Source organism: Terrapene carolina, unplaced genomic scaffold (genome assembly GCF_002925995.2).
Source record: "Terrapene carolina triunguis isolate 2854851 unplaced genomic scaffold, T_m_triunguis-2.0 Scaffold132, whole genome shotgun sequence".
Taxonomy (NCBI): domain Eukaryota; kingdom Metazoa; phylum Chordata; order Testudines; family Emydidae; genus Terrapene; species Terrapene triunguis.
In genome coordinates, this window is record NW_020664483.1 from 15,058,239 (window position 1) to 15,079,974 (window position 21,736).

Below are 21,736 nucleotides of genomic sequence, written 5' to 3' on the forward strand. Positions count from 1 at the left end.
GCTGTAATAATTCTGGTATATTTATCATGAAATCCTTGGTGCAATGCAACAAATTGCTTCTTAAAGAAATGATTAATTGAAATTAGTTTTTATGAAAAGTCATTTTGACCTTGTGTACTTAATTTATCCTGATAAATCCTAACAGTTATTTTAGTCTGCCTGGCTTTTGTTAGGGCTAGTCTACACTGGCAACGCTAAAGCGCTGCTGCGGTTTGTTTCAGAACATACCTAAAGAGAGACAATTTCAGCTTCGCTCTTCAGTGTAACTAGTTTTATAAGTGTCTTGGTGTAACTTTTGTCTCAACCTCTGCGTATCCATTAAATTCTCACACCTGTAACATCCCCCCTCAGGAACAGCCCAATTGTCTACCTTTCTGTGGTGGTCGTAGAAGCATTCTCTGGCATTGTCACCCCATACAACTCCATTGTTTAGTATTCTGGATCATTCTCTTTTTCTAGCTTCCAATGCTTTATTGTTGGGCTCCTGCCATTCTTGGAGAAAGACATTGGACTGGCAACAAAACAATAACTTTAATAGAAGCAAAGATTTATTTTGAGAAGAATATTCTTGTCGCTATTTGGCCATCAGATTTGTCAAATGTGGTGTGTGCCATTCATGTGGCGAGACTGCAATTATAGATGTCAAACAAAATAAGTTTAAAATGTCTGAAATAAGCATAGCTAAAAACAGAAACCTTATGTGTTTAATGCAAAAAGTATATCTTTCCAGTAATATCAGGAATATAGTGGAACGTGCGAACGCAGTAACTAATCCTGTATGCATATTCTGGTTATGGGCAGATAGAAGTTGTTACATACCTTTCTTGCATTACAATTTTGGTTCATTTTATGAGCAATAGAATTCATACAGATTGGGAACAGCAGTAATTCTATGTCAGTTGAGGTCTAGAAGCTCAGATAGTTTCTTGTTTTGCTTGCTGTTCTTTCCCACGCTCCCTTTTGAGGTAGAACACTATTTCTGCCTTGTAACTTACTAAACTGCTGTGTTTGTGCACATTAGATCATGGCAACTACAGAACCTTACCCCTAATTTGTAGTATCTTGCACATACCTGAATGTGCAAGGTGAGTAGGTATTCTACCAAACTGTCTTCCATGTCACTTAGTCAGTTTTTTTAAGAACCCTACAGCAAGGTGCTCCACAGCCTGATCTTTGTACATTTCGTACTCGTTGACTTCTGTCTTCCTATCTATCACGCTCACGCAAGTGTTTTGGAAAAATGTATGCTGGTCTTTCCAGTATTTTTTGCAGTGTGCTTGGGTTAGCAGGCTTTGGATAGTCAATTTTTAATCTGTCAAGATCTCTGCAGCCATTCCTAAATATGCTGGTATTAATTTATTTTTAAAATCCAACTAAGTGTCACAGCGTTATCACATTGCAGAATTAGCCTAGTTACTGTAAAAAAAAAAAAAAAAATGAGGCCAGTAAAAGTAAATTTTCCTCAGTTCCTTTCTTTGTAGTGTTGACCCTGTGAGGGATGTGTGTTGAGTTGTTCTGGGGGGTTTTTGAGTGGTTTTTTGTTGTTGTTGTTAAATGGGGTCTGTAACTCATGGAATCTTTTACTCTCATATACAATAGAACAGCAGTAGTATGGTCTGGGGGGAGATTTTCAAAAGCACAAATGGCAGTTAAGCACCTAGCTGCCATTTATGCCTTTTGAAAATTGAGAAAGTAAAATCTGGGAAGAGAGGTCAAATGGGAGTTCAGTAGAGTCTGTAGAGGGGTTGTTAATGTTAGAGACTTAATAGAAGGAGGAGAAAACATGGTACAGTACTTTATACAGGAGAAATCTGAAGGCTTATAGAGTAGAACCTCAGAGTTACGAACACCTCGAGAATGGAGGTTGTTCGTAACTCTGAACAAAACATTACGGTTGTTCTTTCAAAAGTTTACAACTGAACATTGACTTAATACAGCTTTGAAACATTCCACTATGCAGAAGAAAAATGCTGCTTTTTATTTTTTTAGTAGTTTACGTTTAATACAGTACTGTACTGTGTCTGCTTCCTCCGCCCTCCCCCCTTGTCTCTGCTGCTTCCTGATTGTGTGCTTCTGGTTCCACTTGAGGTGTGCGGTTCATTGGCCAGTTCGTAACTCTGGTATTCATAACTCTGAGGTTCTACTGTATGCCAGAGAGTGGTGGGGGCAGGGGAAAGAAAATACACTTTCAAAAAGAAGGCCCCCTTAATTTCAAACTTGTTTTAAAACATTTAGACATATTTTGCAGATCACTAAAAGTATGCCCAATTCTTCAGCAAAAAAGCTGTGAAATATGATTGTAGGTCTTAACCTGCCAAGGAACAAATTTGTGAAACTGGCCAGTGTTTTAAATCGAGCAATGTTAACAGCAGACTTTTTGAAACAGTGCCAAGGAGAAGTTGGAAAAAGTCAGTGCTTGATTCATTTAGATATTTTAAGAGAAGTGAAATGTCATCTTTTCTTGGAGCTGTTTGTTTTAAATAGTCAGCTGTCAGAGCATTTCTGGTTTAACCAGTCTGTAATGCTAAAAGCTACTGAATTCTTATCAGTTTTTTCTGCTCTGGTAAAAGCATATTGAGACAAGGGGAAGTGGTCAATCACTTGTGACTCATGGCTGTAATAAACTGCGTGTTTTGTTCACTCAGCCTTTCTTGCCTTCGCTGTAAACTTGTCAAAGAACTACTCTGTGAAGCACTGTCCTACAGTCTGTGGAGTCTGTTTCTTTAAATAGTCAAATTGTATTTAAAATTATAAGCTAAAGGCAAATTAGCAATAAACTATGTAATTGTATTTTAATGGTTAAGGAGAGCTAGAGCACAGGATAAGAACTCTTTCTGATATTTAACTTGTGTAAGTTTTGATGAGTGCTGTTTCTTAGAACGATACACGTTTGCAAGGTATAATTAAATATTGTGGTTATTTAGCCGTACCATTTCAACTGTGGCTGACTTTAACAAATTGCTTTTTTAAATCCAGGAAGTCTGTGTCATTTATACTTGCCTATAGCAGCCGGATGTTAATGTGTTTTGAAAGAAAAGTTACCTTTACTTTGTATTATATGCAGTATACATTTTTCTTAAAATGTTATAATTTAAGAATTCTTAGCAAGGCCTCAGAAATTTACATTATTATTTTTAAATAGTAATTTTGGGGTTCTTTTTATTTGCTATCTGGTTTCTCAGGCTTTAGGATACATTTGCTTACATTTTCAAAATTTTCTTCACAACCATACACTTTTTTTTTTTTTTTTTTTTTTTTTTTTTTTTTTTTTTTATAATGAAACTTGAGAATCTTATGCAATCTCTTCATTCCAGCAGCTGGTGCTTTAAGAAAAACACCAAATATTGAGAGACTGATGATAAAATCATGAGTTGGGCACACTGTAGTCCATTCTATCTTCACCAAGAACAGGGAACAGGAAGGCAGAGCTGTATAAAATAGCTTGTGATACTGACTCCGATGCCCACAATTGGTGCTGTGTATAGATTTATTGTAAGGGGCTGGCCCTATTCCTTACATTTCAGCCCTATGTTTTATTTCTGTGTATTGCACAATAGAACAGTTGAAGGAATGAGTCAAATAGACCTTGGCAACAGAAAAAAAGTTAGTCGAGCTTCAGAAAGTGACAGGAATGTACACCTTTAACAAACAGTACGTTCCATGCCCTGAAGAAGAGTTCCATGTAAGCTCAAAAGCTTATCTTTTACCAACAGAAGTTGGTCTAATTAAAGATATTACCTCACCCACCTTGTCTCTCTAACTTCATTCTAAAGTCAAATTGCAGTTATGAAGTACATCTCTAGCCTGATATAACGTGACCTGATATAACACGAATTCGGATATAACGCGGTAAAGCAGTGCTCCGGGGGGGGCTGCACACTCCAGTGGATCAAAGCAAGTTTGATATAATGCGGTTTCACCTATAATACGGTAAGATTTTTTTGGCTCCCGAGGACAGCGTTATATCAGGGTAGAGGTGTACATGGCTGCCTCCCACTCCTCAATTAGGTGTAGTTGTTTTTTGTTTGTTTTGAAAAACAGTGCAGTTTACGGAAAAAGTGGTGTGTGGGTTTTATTTACAAGCATTAAACCCTCCTCTTTCTCCCTCCCCTCCCCCACCCCATTAAATTAATGTGGAATGTCTTTATTAACTTAGGGCATGGCTACACTTGCGAGTTAGAGCGCACTGGGCTGCTTTAATGCGCTCTAACTCACGACCGTCCACACTGGCAAGGCACGTAGAGCGCTCTGACTCCGCGGCTAGAGCGCTCCTGGTACTCCACCTCGGCGAGTGGAATAACGTTTGATGCTCCCCCGCTGGAGCGCCGCGGTGCCAGTGTGGACACCCTGGTTTGTTAATGCACTCTGATCGGCCTCCAGAAGTGTCCCACAATGCCTGTTCTAGCCACTCTGTCATCAGTTTGAACTCTACTGCCCTGCCCTCAGGTGAGTGCTTGCTCATGTCCATTCCACGTTGGGTGCTCCCAGTCCCTCTGACCCCATTAGGTCAGCCACCAGCTTCGTCGTCCTCTAGCAAAAGAGAGCATGGTGCTCCAAACTCCTTCCTTGCACTAGGCCCTCCGGCTCCTTCTAGAGGCAAACCCACTCTTCTGTCCTCTGTGAGGTCATCCTCAGCCCACCACCAGTCACCGGATCCTCAGTACCGATTGGAGGCAGCGAGAGGTACCGTTTCCCATGGACGCCTAGAGAGGATTCTTAATCTGAGTCCGATGCGGAGCCCTGTGTTCAACCTAAGGGCCCCCCGTTGTACATGCTGCCAGACCTCGGTATGGGCCTCCTCCCCCCGCTGGTATCTGCGAGAACAGTGGCCATTCTGGAATCCTTGGTGTTTTCCCCCAGTACCAGGTCCACCTTCCCACCGTTTCTACTCAGTTACTTCTGAGAGGCGGACTCCCACTCCTCCACAACCAGCACCAGACCACAATTCCAGTACCAACCCCAGTACTGATTTACAGCACGTGGCTCTTATGGAGGTTATTCAGGCTGAAGAATAGGAAGAAATCTCTCCTCCAGTACAGGCCTCTTCCTTTTCCTCCCCAGATGAGGCCATCTCCGGGCCGAGCAGCTCACTTCCCCAAGATGACTTTAAGCTTCATCAGGAGCTTCTGAAGCGGATAGCAGCTAACTTGGGGCTTGAGATTGAGGAGCTCAAAGAATCACCTCACAGCCTTATTGACATTCTGGCTGCCGCAGCTTCATCTAAAGTGACCTTACCCATTAATGAGGCAGTGATGGGTCCAGTCAGAGTCTTGTGGCAGACTTCATCTTCTCTGCCCCCCCCCCCACTCCCCCACTTTGAAGAGGGCAGAGAACAAATATTATGTGCCAGCCATGGGTATGAGTATCTGTACTCTGACCCCACTCTGGGCCACTTGTTATATTGATGGCTAACGAAAGGGACAGATGGCAGTTGAGTGCTACCCTGAAACAGAAGGACACACAGAAACTTGATCTGTTTGGGAGGAAAGTTTAGTCGACAGGTGGTCTACAACTACATATCTCAAACCAGCAAGCCTTACTACAATTTGTGGGACTCCCTGTCCAAATTTAAGGACTTCAGGCCCCAAGACTGAAGGCAGGAATTCTCAGCCCTCTTAGAAGAGAGAGAGAATGTTGCCAGAGCACCTCTCCAAGCGGCACTGGACACAGCAGATGAGGTGGCCAGGACAAAGGCCTCCTCTGTCACCATGAGATGATGCTCTTGGCTTCAGTCTTCGGGACTCCCTCAGGAGGTCCAGTCTATCCAATGGACCTCCATTTTGAAGGCTCCTCACTATTTTCAGAGCAGATGGACACAAGACTATGTAGCCTGAAGGATTCAAAGTCTACCCTCAGGATCCTAGGCCTCTATGCTTCATCTACTTCAAGAAAGCACTTAAAGCCTCAACAGCTGCCATGCTTCTTGGCTCCGCCTCCGAGACAGGATCCCTATAAGAGAAAAAGGAGAGGTTATAAGCACCGTCAGCTGCTTCCGTTCACCTCAACCTTCCTGTTGGGGTCTCATAGGTACTTTGGTGGGCCCAAGCAGGCCTTCTCATTAGCAACTCCTTGCCCAGGAGGTGCAGACCCTCCTACGGATGGGGGCCGTGGAGGAGGTACCTTGAAACTTGAGAGGGAGGGGGTTTTACTCCCATTATTTCCTAACCTCAAAGGGGGTCTTTGTCTGATCTTGGACCTGCGTCGTCTCAACAGATGTCTCAAGAAACTGAGGTTATGCATGGTCTCCCTGGCCTCCATCATTCTCTCTCTGGCTCCAGGGGACTGTACACCGCCCTCGACTTGAACACTTACTTTCACATTTCTGTCTTCCGTGGCCACAGAAGAATTCTCAGGTTTATTGTAAACCAGGCTCATTATCAATTCACCGCTCTTCCCTTGTGCCTGTTCACTGTCCCTTGGGTTTTCATGAAGTGCATGGCGGTGGTAGCTGCCTTCCTCAGACAGCAAAGCATTCAGATCTACCTGTACCGTGATGACTGAGTAATCCAGGGTCATACAGAGGCTCGAGTAAATAACAGCATCAGCCCCGTTCCAAGCCACCTTTCGAGTGCTGGGCCTAGTTGTAAATGAGCAAAAATTGACTCTTATTCCAGTTCAGAGAACAGAATTTGTTGGGGCAGTGCTCGACTCGACCCAAGCCAGAGCCTTTCTTCCGGAGGCCCGATTACAGACTATGTTGGACCTGATATGCAAGGTCATCGTCCACCCAATCAGGACAGCCTGGGTTTGCCACAAGCTACTGGGACACATGGCTGCGTGCAAATACATGGTCTGGCATGCAACATTACACTGCAGGCTCCTGCAGACATGGCTAGTTTTAGTTTATTCTCCGAACAGATACTACTTGGGCTACTCGGTGCTTACTGTTCAAACCCTGGTCCTCACCTCCCTCGACTGGTGGAAGGATCCAAGGTTTGTGACGATGGGAGTCCCCTTTGTTGCACCCCAACCATCAGTGTCCCTAGCCTTGGACATGCCAGACCTAGGTTGGGGAGCCCACCGTGACAGCCTCAGGACTCAAGGCCTGTGGTCCCAGGAAGAACTCTCCCTGCACATAAACATCAGGGAGCTCAGAGCGATCCACTTAGCTTGCCAAGTGTTCTTTTCCCAGATCACAGGCAAGGTCATGCAAGTTCTGATGGACAACACTGTGGCCATGTTCTACATCAACAAGTAGGGAGGAGCTCGTTCCTCCTCCCTGTGTCAGGAGGCCGTCCGTCTATGGGACTTCTGCATGAAGCACTCCATCCACCTTGAGGCTTCCCATCTTCCGGGACCCTGGAATGCACTGGTGGATCACCTCAGCAGATCCTTCTCCTCTCACCACGAGTGGTCCCTTCACCCAGAGGTCACCAGGTTTATCTTCCAAAGGTGGGTGTCTCCCCAGGTGGACCTCCTTTGCAACCAAGCAGAACAGGAAATGCCAGCAGTTTTGCTCACTGAGAGGGCACAGCCCAGGCTCCCTCTCAGATGTCATCCTGTTTCCTTGAACAGAACTTCTATTCTATGCATTCCCCCGGTTCATCTGGTTCACAAGATCCTTCTGAAAATCAAACTGGACAAGGCAAGAGTTATTCTTATATGCTCTGTGTGGCTAAACCGACACTGATTCGGCATGCTGCTAGATCTGTCAGTAGCAACCTCACTTCTGCTCCCACTCTGCCCGGACCTGATCTCTCAAGCCCACGAAAGTAAAATAAAAGTAAAGTAAGTTACTCCACCCGAACCTCAGCTCCCTTCACCTAATTGCATGAATGTTACGTGGCTGAACCTGGAGGAGCAGACCTGTTTGGAACAAGTTCGACAGGTCTTGCTGGGTAGTAGGAAGCCACCCACTAGGGTTACCTGCCTCGCCAAATGGAAGTGTTTCTCAATATGGGTGTCTCAACGAGACCTCTTTCTGACTCAGTCTTCCCTTCAGTCTATTCTGGATTATTTGTTCCATCTTAAGCAATAGGGTCTAGCCCTCGTGTCTATCAGGGTACATTTAGCAGCAATTTTGGCCTTCCCACCCAGAGGTGAACTGCAGATCAGTGTTCTCTCATGAAATGTCAGTCCACTTTCTTAAAGGGCTGTCATTTATTCTCAGGTCCGCAAGCTGATTCTCACCTCCTTGGATACTGCTTGTGAGTCATCTGACGTGGAATGGACATAAGCAAGCACTCGAAGAAGAAAAAACGTTTACTAACCTTTCCATAACTGTTGTTCTTCAAGATGTGTTGCTCATGTCCATTCCACAACACACACTCCTGTCCCACTGTTGGAGCTGGTTGGCAAGAAAGAACTGAGATGGTGCGGGGCCAGCAGCACCCTTATGCCAGAGCATAAGCACATGACACCAGAAGGTGCTAGAGCCGGCCTGACGGATACCACTGAGGGGGAAAATCTCCAGCAACAGTGCACGTGGTGCGCGCACACCTGTTGTAGAATGGACATGAGCAACACATCTCGAACAACAGTTATGGAAAAATTAGTAACCATTTTTTCAAGATCTGTGGGACCTACACATGCCTATCACTACATGTGGTATACCTCATCCAGTGCACTAAATGCCACAATAGCAACTATGTGGGTGAAACCAGACAATCATTATGCTTTTGAATGATCTCACACAGGAAAATGATAAAAGACAAAAATACCGTCACCTGTGAATGAATCACTTTTCACAAAGCGATCACTCTGTCTGACCCATCAGTCCTCCTCGTCAAAGGAAACCTGCACAACACTGTCAAAAGGCGAGCCTGGGAGCTTAGGGGTAACTTTGCTAGACACTAAAAATCATGGACTGAATAGAGATACTGGATTTCTGGCTTATTACAATCTGTAACCCACTAACAATGCCCTGCCCAGTCGCCTCTCTCCCCTTTCTTTCCCCCCTCTTACTGGAGGTGTGTTAACAGGCCATCTCACCTTGACTGGTCCTTTGAAATATGTTAACTACTTATGCTAAATAATCTCTTCCACCTTGTATTTAGCTGTGACAATTGAGTACGTTTCCCAGACCTGAAGAAGAGCTCTGTTTTAGCTCGAAAAATTGTGTTTCCCCAACAGAAGTTGGTCCAATAAAAGATATTACCTCCCCCACCTTTTCTCTCTAATGTCCTGGGACTGATGTGGCTACAGCAACTCTGCGTACTGATAGTTCCTCTCATTTGCATGAATGGGCAACTGCTTTGTAAGAATTTAAGTGTTGCTTATTGGAGTGAAATAAATCACTTTCTGAAGTGTATAAAAAAACGGAATGGTTGTGTAAAATCCAGTTATTACAAGAAGCTACTGATGGGTACAAAGAATCAAAGCATGTAGTTGTTGCCCCACCATGCAACATAATGCTGCTAAATATTTGTCCAATAAAGGTAGCAAAGATGTATTATTTCGATCACCTAATAATCACAGTAGATGTAAACTTTTCTTTTAAGCTGCTATAAATCTTTAAAGAATTTCCTCCTTATTTGGACACTAATTTTTGTTGTTTTCCCCCCCCCCCCAGGTAATGTTTGAGACATACCAGTTTTCTGGAGTATATGTAGCCATTCAAGCTGTTCTTACTTTGTATGCCCAAGGTAGGTAAAGGTTATAACTTAGCACATTTAATATCTAAATGCATTACTTTGCTAAAGTCTTAATATGGTATTAATAGGGCTGCCGATTAATTGCAGTTAACTCACGCGATTAACTCAAAAAATTGACAGCCCCAGCTATTAATAAAGAAAAGATCTTGGTCCCAATTCACCAGTAGCATAACTGAGCCAGCTGACTGGATCTTCATCAAGAGTTTTGGGTTGATGAGCATCGGCATGAGTAGTACTTCTGATGGTCCATAGCTTATTCCTCCTTTCCCCATAAAAATAACACTGTGGATTCTTCTTTGTAAATGCTAAAACCTGGTAATATAGAACGAGACTGTCCTTGTATCTCAGACGTTTAAAATGTTATTTTCAGAAAGTCTTTAGCTTGTTTTCAGTTTTCAAGAAAAGGTTCCAACAAGTCCTTTAAACTTTGATTTCATTTTATGGAAGCAAAATTACATTGCCTTAAGTCGATGCCTAAAAGTTGTGAAAGCATTAAGATGACTGTGCTTTATTTCTTGGGCAAGAGAAGGAAGTAGATTTCTCTGACAAGTTGGAATAAATCATAATTTGAGTTTGAGCGTTAAGAGACTGGAGGTGAAATCCTGGCCCTGTTGAAACCAATGAGTGTTTGCTATTGACTGCAGTGGGGCTTGGATTTCACCCTAGGACTTGAAAGAGAGTTAATTCCAAGCATATGTGTATGATAACATGACTCCTTACACCTTTTATTAGAAGCATGGTGAAATTACATTTAAATGGTAGAATGTGCATAGCCTTTTTGCAATAACATCTGTTATCACCACTTTTATGTCAAGAATGGTATAAATTTGCTCTGCCACACTACATGTTAAGCGCAAGATATTAACAATTGAACATGGTTATATTTACAAACCGAAGTGCTAGCTGAAAAACCGTTGAAACAATTTTATTCAGTACCAGCGGTGGGGGGTAGGGGGGTGGGTTCTTAGAAAAGGGAAAAACAAACCATCTGCAACAATTCAGAACTTATAGAAGATGACACTAAAATTTAGCTGACACATTTATGACACTTGAGTTAAGATATTGCCCAAACTTCTCTTAAATCCCCTCTTTTATTGGGTTCATAGCTGGACAATAAAAATTCTTTCCAGGCTGAAATTTGGCGTGCACATATTCTCACTGGGAGGGATTTTTCTTTTGGTAATTTATATTCCTTCTAGGCATGAGGGAAGTGTCATCATTCCCACTGCAGGGTAGGTGATAAGCCTCTCTATTCCCGATCAAGGGCCTGCATCCCAAATTGCTGTCCTAACTTCAGGCTCTTGGACAGGACTCCAGAGGGCAGGATGGGCTGCAGACTTCCTTCCCACTCTCAACTTCAAGGACTGCCTGAGAGTCTCTATTGGCACTGCCTAAAGTCACACTCCTATGTCATGGCCTGATTTCTTTCTCAGTGGTGCTGAGCATTTGCAATGCTCACTGATGTCAAAGAGTTTGGAAATTTAGCCTATAATTCTATATGTGCCTGCATTTCATGGCATGTGATTTTTGAGACAATTCCTATGTAAATAGTAAGTTAAAAAATAATTTTAACCTTTAGAACGCTTTGATGTATAGATTGTCAGCAAAATGAATGCTTAGGACAGGATGTGTGAGACTTCTAAGTATTTAATGTATCCAGTTTCCAAAGGGTTAATTCTGGGTGACACATACCCATGAACACTATTAGCAGAAGTGAAAATACTCGTATATCTTTAATATGTCATGTGTTCCTAGGAATTGCAGTGCACATGATATGCAACTTCAGTCATTGCTTTAGAGATCTTTGTAATACCCAATCAGACTGGATGTTTGCCTTCAAATTCAAAATGAATAAGTGTTATTGACCACATTATGTATGTAGCTACTGTTAAAACTATGTCCCCAGAAACTAGCTACTGCTTTTACCTGGTATTTTGCATATCTATTTACGCCTGAGGGAATTCTGCGCCAAAAAATTAAACATTCTGCGCATGATATTTTAAAATTCTGCAAATTTTATTTGTCAGTAAATAAATGTGGAGGCTCCAGCATGGCAGTGGGGAGCACAGGCCTCTGGCTGCACAGAGGTGGGTGATCACCCTGCTACCTCTTCTCCCCCTCCCCCCCAGGACATGGACTCAGCGGTGAGGCAGCACCCAACCCTGACACAGCGCAAGGGCTGGGCCTGCCCCAGAAACACCCCCGGGCCCTGCCCCTCTGCGCCAGGTGCACCAGGGGTGGCTGGGCAGGCTCAGCCCAGCAGGCTCCAAGTGTGGAGGGGCTTAGTGTGGGGTGAGAGGGTTCTCTGTGGGGCATTCTGGGCGTGGGCGGCTCAGTGAAGGGTCCAGGGGGATCTGGATGCACAGGGACTCATTGGGGGGTGCAAGGCTGCAGGGGGGTCCAGGTGGTTGGGACTCAGCATGTGGGTCTGGGTGTGGGGGAATGGGGCTCCGCGGGGGGAGAGGGGGTGTCTGGGTGTCGGAGGGGTTCAGCTGGGGGTGGGTCTAAGTGCTGGGGAGTGGGGCTTGGTGGGGTGGGGGTCCAGGTGCAGCCATTTCCCTCTGCCCCTGCCCCATCCCCTACTGTCTCCTCCTCCTCCTCCTCCTCCTCCTCCATCTCGTTCACCTCACTCCCACATACCCCTACCCCATTCCCCTATCCCCTTCTCTTCCCCCGCCCTATCCCATCACCCTTCCTTCTCCACCCTGTCTCCCCCTTGCCCTGCCCTACCATGGGCATTTACCGTTGTACGGAAAACAGGATGGTGACCATGCATAGCGTCCAGCACACATAGAAAGGGAAGATGACTGGCAGCGTCCGACTTCAGAGTCAGCGAGCCGGAGCAGCCACCCTCCCGCACCTGGCAGGAGAGAAGCTGCTCCATCCCACCTGCTTCACTCCCCACCCAGGCCTCGCTTGTGGGGAGAGGGGCTGAGCAAGCCGGAAACGTGCCAGGGGCGGGGAGGCACAGCATGGGAATGACTGAGACTCCCCTCCCCCTGGCAGTCCGAGCAGAACAAGCCCTGGGCAGCTCGGCACTCACAGAAATGGGGGGGGGAGGGTGTGAATGGCACATGACCCTGCATGCTCCCCCATGCCTTGCCTCTGAGGGGGTAATGTCTGCTCCACTTCTCCCACCTCCCCCCAACTACACGCATGGGCGTCCCTCCCTCCCAGTGATTTACCTTTCTGCCAGCTGCTCTGGGCACCGGAAATGATGAGCCTGCACTGCTGGGAAGGAGCACCTGACCGCTGTTGCAGCTTCCCTTTGCTTCCCCATCAGAGAGTCATTTTTTCTGAAGGGAAGCAAAGAAATAATCAGGGGACATGAATTCTGCGTGCACACAGTGGCACAGAATTCCTCCAGGAGTAATCTATTGTATTTTTTAAAGGATGATCCTTATCCATCAAAATTAAACATTCCACAACAGTCTTTTTACAGTTAGTCTCCTGTGATTGACTAGTTCTTTCCTTGCTGTGGTGATAACATTGTTCTGCCTTATATTACTCTGCAGGAATGTTCCATTTATAAACTAGTTGGCAGATACTCCAATTCACTAATATACATGAGGCTCTGTTATGACAATTGTATGTGTCCATAAGTAACCAAATCAGTATAATATCTTCAGCCTCATTCCTGATGAAGAATTCATAGTTTGAAAACTCACTATTTAAAGTGAATTATGAAATTCAACCTCTAGTCATAAATTCCAAAACCCAGAATCCCGTTTAAAACCTCATTAAAGGGGTATTGTCAGATTAAAAATCTTGTATTTATTTGCTTGTTGTAACACATCAGAAACGAAAGTTAAAGCTAAAGATTCTACTTAAGCTCTGTAGCGCAGACATAGCCTATGCTAGCATAGCCCCCTACTGTAGTTGCAGTCTACACCGACAGAGTTTTTCTGCCAGGTAGGAACACCATCTCCCCAAATGACATTAGCTGTGTTGACAGAAGCACTCCTCTGTTGAGTTAGCAGTGTCTACGCTGGAGAGTTTGTCGGCATAATATGTCAGTCAGGGTGTAGGTTTTTTCACATCCCTGACCTACTTAGCTATGTTGATATAGGTTTTAAGTATAGACCGAGCCTTACTTTTCATCGCAGGGGGAGGGATAGCTCAGGGGTTTGAGCATTGGCCTGCTAAACCTAGGGTTGTGAGTTCAATCCTTGAGGGGGTCACTTAGGGATCTGGGGCAAAAATCAGTACTTGGTCCTGCTAGTGAAGGCAGGGGGCTGGACTCGATGACCTTTCAAGGTCCCTTCCAGTTCTAGGAGATAGGATATCTCCATTTATTTATTTATTATTTATAACTCTAACTAGTTGCTTTCTGCATTTTGCTTACGTGACCAATTCAAGGCCGTTTCACTTTCTGGATATTATAAATTACCACAATAATGTGTTTCTCATAACTTGACTAAACCAAAAAAACCCCAACTTCTCACTGGAATTAGACTTCCTAAGGGTTTGGCAAACCCCTTTCAAAACCCAAATTAATCTCAGACTGTCCTGGGAAAAACAAACTTAGAATGGCCAGTTTGTCCGCTCTGCTGTAATTTTAACTGGCTTTTGTTTACGTCCTACAAAATATGAAATTACAGAAGCCTCAAGTCATGCACTCCAGCACCAACCAACCCAAAATTACACAATTCTGCTCAGTTATTCAAATAAAGTAAATTACGTGTGGCATGAATGAGATCTCCAGGTGTTCAGCATCTTTGAAAATGAGGCTAATCTGTTTGCACATTAATACAGAAAACAGGAGTTTATGCCCCAACCAGCATTTAACCAGTTTAAATATTCTCTATTTAATTGGAACATGATTTATTGGGATGTCAGGATATGAGAGAAAATTCCATATGATGGGGCTGCAGTCAGTTAAGAAGGGTTAGTAGCATTTTTTTTTTAAAAGATTAGGGTGGAGGAGTTCATCTCTGTTCATACAGAATTTTCCAAGTAAAGTTTAAAACAAATAGTTGAAATGAAGTGGAGCACTTAATTTTACTACAATATTTTATTTTAAAATGTGATCAGACTTTCCTCAGAAGGGGAAAGGTCTCTCTTAATTAGGACAGTTACTTCATCAAGGCAGTAGTCTGGCCACCCGGTTGGTCCAGTTAGGAGGACCCTAATGTACTGTGATATATCATTCTCTGTATCTGCCTTTAGATGTAATATTACTGTTCTTACTTAGGCTTATTGACTGGTGTTGTTGTGGACTCTGGAGATGGTGTAACTCACATTTGCCCAGTCTATGAAGGTTTCTCTCTTCCTCATCTTACCAGACGACTAGACATTGCTGGGAGGGATATTACCAGATACCTCATCAAGGTAAGCTGAAAAAAAATTTCTTGGCGCTACAGTCCCTATCCTAGTGATAGGCTGCTATGTGGCCTCTATCCAAGTTCAAATCAGTTGAAGCCTAGAAAGTGGAAAGCTTGCTAGTAGTGGAGAAATCTGTCCTCTTTCCTCTCAGTCTGGGGGGGAAATTGTTCTTGTATGCTTTCCCCCAGGATGCCTTAAAGCAGGGCCCTGTACGTGGTATGGAATTTGCTGTGGGATCCATTCCTTACTGCAGAATGGTGCTTCAGAATCCATTTTTAAAAATACATTTCTAGTCCTTATGGGTTGCAAGAAGAACCTTCCAACTAGAAACCGTGTACGTCAGTGCACTGATGGTACTAGTCTCTCCAAACAGCCTTAAACAGCTGCTCTGCGGTGTGTGAACTGGCCCATTTATCTCGGTGCCGTGATACCTGTGAAACCGAAGAGCAGTACTATTTAAATTGTCTGTCTATTGCACTGCTCATTATTTAGGCTGAGACGTCCCAGCTGAAGTGATTATTTCACAATTACAAACTGCCTCCCATATTCCAAAAGCCCCAGCCACCAGCCCACCCCTAAACACAAGCTCCTCTGATTATCCGGTGTATATTAAAAATGGCAAATGTGGGAATGAGTTGAATTTAATATCAAAACACACCACCAGGGCTACTGTATTCCTGCATAAACGTTCATATTTCATTTGTTAAATCCCCCTTTTTAAAATTTAAATTCAGCTGCTTGCAGCATGCATGGGAATTTCCCTTTAAAACCCAGGATTTCTGTGCTGAGGAGCCCAGAGCCTTGCCCAGTGGTGTTCTGGAAAGAGTGGATGGGGGGGGCCTCAGCAGTTCTAATATTTTGCATTCTTGGGGCTTGCTTTGCAGTGTGGATAGTGGGTGGTGCTTCCTGTCCTCTGATCCTTCCCTGCCTAACCAATGCCAATCAGAAACCAAAGATTTGGAGGACCCCTTTAGACAAGGCCCTCCTGGTCATTGCTTCCATTTCCAAAATGCTGGGCTTGGGATGTGCTGCCCCAAATTCTGCCTCATCTCCCTCTAAAAACATTCACACTAGACTGAGTTATACTGTAAGGGTATGTCTTCACTACCAGCTGGATCGGCGGGCAGCAATCGATCTATTGCGTCTAGTCTAGACGCGATAAATCGATCCCCGAGCGCTCTCCAGTCGACTCCTGTACTCCAGCTCAGGGAGAGGCGCAGGCAGAGTCGAAGGGGGAGCGTCAGAGTCTAAGGGGGAGCGACTCACTGTAGTGAAGACACCGCAGTAAGTAGATCTAAGTAACGGAGCTGAAGTTGCGTAACTTAGATCGATTTTCTCCCCCTCCTCCCCAAGTGTAGACCAGGTCTAAGAGTCAGACTTCAAAAGGGAGCTGTGAGTAAGTGTGACTTGCGTACCGATGAACCAGAAGGTATAAGTATATACCTGCACAGGAGTCTAAGTTGGTAAGTAACTTGCACTCCGTAATACGTTATTTCTGAATTTGGTCCCACCTGATGTGGGGGAAATCCATTTGGAGAGGTTCCCATAGTGAGTTTCAGTTAATGGCTACAGTGACTACATACCTGAAAGGATTTCACATACTATGTTTGGTAAAACTGTTAATCAATTTCACGACATCTTTGACTGGCATATCAAAAACTAACGTAGCCTGGGATTTAGCCACTCAAATTGATGAAGAATACATTCTGTGCATGTGAATCTTCAGAGCTAGATTTCAGAGTGATAGCCATGTTAGTCTGTATCAGCAAAAAAAACATATGCCCAAACAAATTTGTTAGTCTCTAAGTTGCCACAAGGACTCCTCGTTTTTTCAGAGCTAGAGTAATTCTTTTAAAGATTTTCAAGTATGTGGGAAAATCTTTCCCAATATTCATATGACAATGAGGACTGTATGTGTTTTCTACAGTAAGAGTGACTCTGTTCAGTCAATAAAGTGGTCAAATTAAAATCAATTGTATTGTTGCTACAACCTATAAAGACCTAAAAGAAATCAGCTGGATTGAGAAATCACAATGAAGCTCCAAATTTTGAAATGAAATCCCAAGAAAAAGAACAATTTGTTAGATCTTTCTTTCACTTTTTCCTTTGTAAAGATCATAGTGAAAACTGTAGTGCAGAACGTATCTTCCACTTTTCAGAGTTATAGTGTCATATTCACGCTGATAGAAATAAATGCAATTTGACCCCTCCCCTTATTTTCTTAAACTTGATTCTTGTCACATTTTTCATTCAATTTGTCTTTAGAGAAGTCTCCGTTTCTTCTGAGAAATACAAAAGAAGGGGAGAAATCAATTAAATGTGCATGCATATACACTTAATCACGGACAGTGAGAACTGAGCCACTCTTCAAATTTATTGCTAACCCAACATTCTTTTCCCATAGCTGCTCTTGCTGCGAGGATATGCCTTCAACCATTCTGCTGACTTTGAAACTGTTCGTATGATCAAGGAAAAGTTATGCTATGTGGGATACAACATTGAACAGGAGCAGAAACTGGCCTTAGAGACCACAGTACTAGTTGAGTCCTATACGGTGAGTGTATATGAGAGATGTACATCAGTTTTGAAGTTGAAAACTCATATGATGAAGACTCTCTTCCAGTATAAGTTAACACCATTCCAGTACAAGTTATAAAATGACTGCAAGACTTGGAACTTTCTTTCAACAATACTAAACAATGTTTTTTGTAATGGCTTGAAACTATAGTAAGTTTTTTGGACAAATATTTTTTTTTCTATTATGTACTGTTTCATAGTGAAAGATCCTGCTTTTTTGGTCTACTAAGTATTAGTATCTAAGTAATATCAGAATAAGCTTTAATTTGTGCTTTCTATTCTATAGCTCCCTGACGGCAGGATTATCAAAGTTGGTGGAGAGCGATTTGAGGCACCAGAAGCTCTGTTTCAGCCTCACTTAATCAATGTAGAGGGGGTTGGTGTTGCTGAACTGCTGTTTAATACAATCCAGGCTGCTGACATTGACACCAGGTAAGAGCAGGACATCCTAGAATGCTATGGATCTTCTTCTCTAAAACTTCTATCAGGGCACAAGTGTGAACAAGGAAAAATCAATTCATCCACAAAAATGGACCTTTCATAGCAATAGGCGAAAGACATTTTCTAAATACAGGTGTAATGATAAGTGTGAGTGAGGTGTTTCCTTGTCAGGTTAGTATTCACAAGTTAATGTAATCTTCTTTGAAATGGAGTTTTAGTGCTTAGAACTCAACAATAACAAACATACATTTAGGACATGCAGCGTTATTCTACTCCTAAAATCTCTGCTCTCCAAAGCATATTGCATGGAGAGTTTACATTGAGCAAGAGAATATGTATCTATTTCAGAGTTCATTGTAAAGGCATTGTGTCTGTTCAGTGACAGCTGTCTGCATTTCTTGGATTTTCACTTACCTGCTTACCTGTATATTGGGGTTTCTGTATTCGTTGTACAGAGGAGAAACTGTTGCCACTAGAAAAAATGGGTTTTTTTGTTTTTTCCCCCACCTCTATTAGGTCTGAATTCTATAAGCACATTGTATTGTCTGGAGGTTCCACTATGTACCCTGGGCTGCCTTCACGACTGGAACGTGAACTTAAACAGCTATACCTGGAACGGGTTCTGAAAGGAGATGTGGAAAAACTCTCTGTAAGTAGTGATTGATTAGTTGCTTCATTTGTAGATAGATCAGATATCCTGAACTACCACTAGAGGGAGCCAGATGGTCAGCAATAGGATGGAAAAAGCAATATGTGAAGTATTAACATCCCATCCTCTCTAACTGAAACATCAGTGTTTCAGAATGACCAATACAGACTTTGTATAGCCATCCTGGTGAAATGTTTAAATACACTTGAAACAAGGCCACAGTACTAGGTTACTTCAGAAGGTTAAGCAGAGTTTCAATGTAAATATATGCTGTTAAACTTTGGTGAGCAGTCCTGCTCTCAGACCTAACTTGGCACCTTAGGAAATCAGCTACTATTAGCAAGAAAATTAGTTGCCTTTTCTAAACAGTGGCAGTGCCTGCTCCGTGTGAGTTTTGAATTTCAGCTCTTAGAGCTTGGATGGCTTACCTGCCTCGTTCTCCTTGAATTTTTTATTTTTAATACCGCATTCCACAATTACTCTGTGTGGCTCAGTCTTTTCCTTCCCTTTAATTCATTGGTAATTGTAGTGGGCAGACGTACCACTCACGAGAATTGCAGAACTAAGATTGCATTGTATTGCTGTCTGCCTTGTAGAAGGAAGGTCTCTCTTTAGAGAGGAAATGCTTTTTGGAATGAAGGGGTTTGTTTTTCCCCTTCAGTCTTGAATTGCATCCAGATTTTTTTCAAAATGCCTTTTAACAAAATACATTTTAATAAAACATTTGCTCTCTAAATCCCCAAAGAGGACTTACTTAAAGAATGTTTTCTGGATCATAATTGGACTGAGCTCATCATATAGGTAGCCAGAATACTTAAACTATACTAATTAGTCACGAAAACACTTAACATTCTTTTATCGTTTTTAAATATTCCAAGTTTGGTGGCTTATATATTTAATAATCACATTTAAAATGCAAAATAGTGCAGTGTGTAGGATTCAATCAACTACTCTGTAAGGGAACATGGAATAGTTAAAGTAGAAACCCAGGTGTGGAATCCTTTCCATTCCCCCACCCACCTGAGACTTAGTATAACTCTGGTCATATAAACTGTACAATATTTTGTGAATTGATGAACTGGTAACTTCCCTGATAATCTTAGCTATCAAAGCTGAACAAATAATTTAGAATGTGATTCTAACCCCTGGACTTCTCTATAGGTACACTCAAGATGCAGTTTTGGAGAGCAAGTTAATTGTTTCTGATTTCCAATGCAAAGTAGCTATTTTATTGATTGTATTTTAGATTGCACAAGCAGAAAGCTCACGTGCAGCATGCCCTCTCCTAGCATTTCATTCACTTTCTTCCCACTAAACACAATTTCAGTTTCACTGTTACGGTGATTTTTTTTGGTCCCAGGAATCCAAACAATACCGTGTCCTTTTTCCTTCTTAGAAATTTAAGATCCGTATTGAAGATCCACCTCGTCGAAAGCACATGGTGTTTCTGGGTGGTGCAGTTCTAGCCGACATCATGAAAGACAAAGACAACTTCTGGATGACTCGACAAGAATACCAAGAAAAGGGAGTGCGTGTGCTGGAGAAGCTTGGTGTGACTGTTCGATAAACTCCCGACCTTGTTCCCGTCACATGTCTAAAGCTTTTATTCCTTCATTGCCAGTCTTTGAACTCATTCAGCTACATGACATGGAAAGGCCTGTCTGTGCCCTTTGACCCAAAGGTCAGGTTTTGTTCTGGCTTCTTGGGGTAGCTTTTGTTAAATGTTTGTTAATATGGCTAAATTTGACCACTTCCCTGCAAACAAAACAGAGCAAGAGCAGCCTGTCTACTGCATTGTTCCTTCTCAGGAAGGCAATTCTGGTAGGCTTTTTTCTTCTGGGTTTATTGCTGTAGTGCTGCTGGCGTTTGTCTCTAGCTCACTGGGGGTGGTGCCTTTCTTAGCATAAGAAAACCTGTCAGCAGCAGCTTTTACCCTCACGCTATTGTGGTGTTTACCTTTGCATCTTTGGCCTCCATCTCCATTGGCATTTTTTACCACAATTAGGAATTCTGATTAAAACCACAGTTAGAAACTGGTTTAACCAACCAAAATGGCTTTCCACACGGTTCCAACATAACTGGACTCCAAATGTACTGTCCACTTAAACTGTGTTAAAAGGCAGTTTATCTGCAGCTGTCTGACAGAATTCCTAAACAAAATGACAGTCAGTGGGGCTTTTCGTGGTGCGTTTCTTCAGAATGGCTGTCTAAGCAGTTATTGCCACAAACCAACAAATATCAGAAACCTCCAGTATTCTGACAAATTTAAATTCTTAGCCTTATAGTTTCTTGGTGTTGTATAGCTTCACTGCTAGGGGACACTGGGGGTCAACTTTATTTAGAAATACTCTTCTTTTTATAGTTAAATTTTGGTACCATGATGTGTCTATGTAATAGAGAGCAAGAGCTGTTATATTATCGATTCCATTTAATTGGGTTTGAGGCTTTGGCTAAGAAATTTTAGAGCAGTTGGGTCTGGAGTCTAAATCTTAATCTATTGAAAAATAACATTTTAAAAAAATGCTTGTAATAATTCTAATTCGATACAATAAAATACCCCAACAAACCGAGTTGTAAATGCTTGTTGTAAGCGCTTTTGTGTACCTCAGAAGCGCTTCTATTAAAAATTTGCAAGTACGTGAATCCAGTGCCAAGTAGTTATTGCAAATGAATCTTTCATCTTAACTGACCAATGTTTGTTTAAATAAAGCAAGTAGATATTTATAACAACCACTGGCAGTAGGTTATGAAGAATGACCTATATTTGTTGCAGTTAAAAATAACATTGACGTGAGACTTGTTGCTAGTTGGTAAATATCCACAATTCACTCTGTCTAGTCTTGATTTTTGATACTTATGGGGGGGAAGGAAGTAAAACCAGCGTTGAGAATGTTGTTTCCAAAAAACACATTAAAAGCTGAGATTCATTGAAAAATAGATATTACTGGTAATTATCAGACAGCTTTTTTTTTTAGTCTAGTTGCCAGCATGATTTTCTTGTTGACAGGAAATACAGGTACTATCCTCAGAATAAAATCTGCTGCCTTGCTGCAAAGTGTAGCAAAAATTGCTCACATACGCATTTCCATCGAACTATTCATTGTGTCACTTCCCCATTCATTGAAAATATCAAATTATATCATTTCTGACC

General features: G+C 42.6%; 1 protein-coding gene across 1 annotated transcript in view; it reads left to right on the forward strand.

Annotated features, from left to right (window-relative positions):
* The window catches only part of ACTR2 (actin related protein 2), a 30,243-nt gene extending 8,796 nt beyond the window's left edge, over positions 1–21,447 (forward strand). The window contains exons 3-8 of the mRNA XM_024205781.3: positions 9,512–9,584; positions 14,788–14,924; positions 17,323–17,472; positions 17,782–17,927; positions 18,453–18,585; positions 19,982–21,447. Of these exons, the coding sequence (XP_024061549.1) occupies positions 9,512–9,584; positions 14,788–14,924; positions 17,323–17,472; positions 17,782–17,927; positions 18,453–18,585; positions 19,982–20,152 (810 nt within the window). The 3' untranslated portion in view covers positions 20,153–21,447. The remainder of the gene's footprint in view (positions 1–9,511; positions 9,585–14,787; positions 14,925–17,322; positions 17,473–17,781; positions 17,928–18,452; positions 18,586–19,981) is intronic.
* The last annotated feature ends 289 nt before the right edge of the window (positions 21,448–21,736 follow it).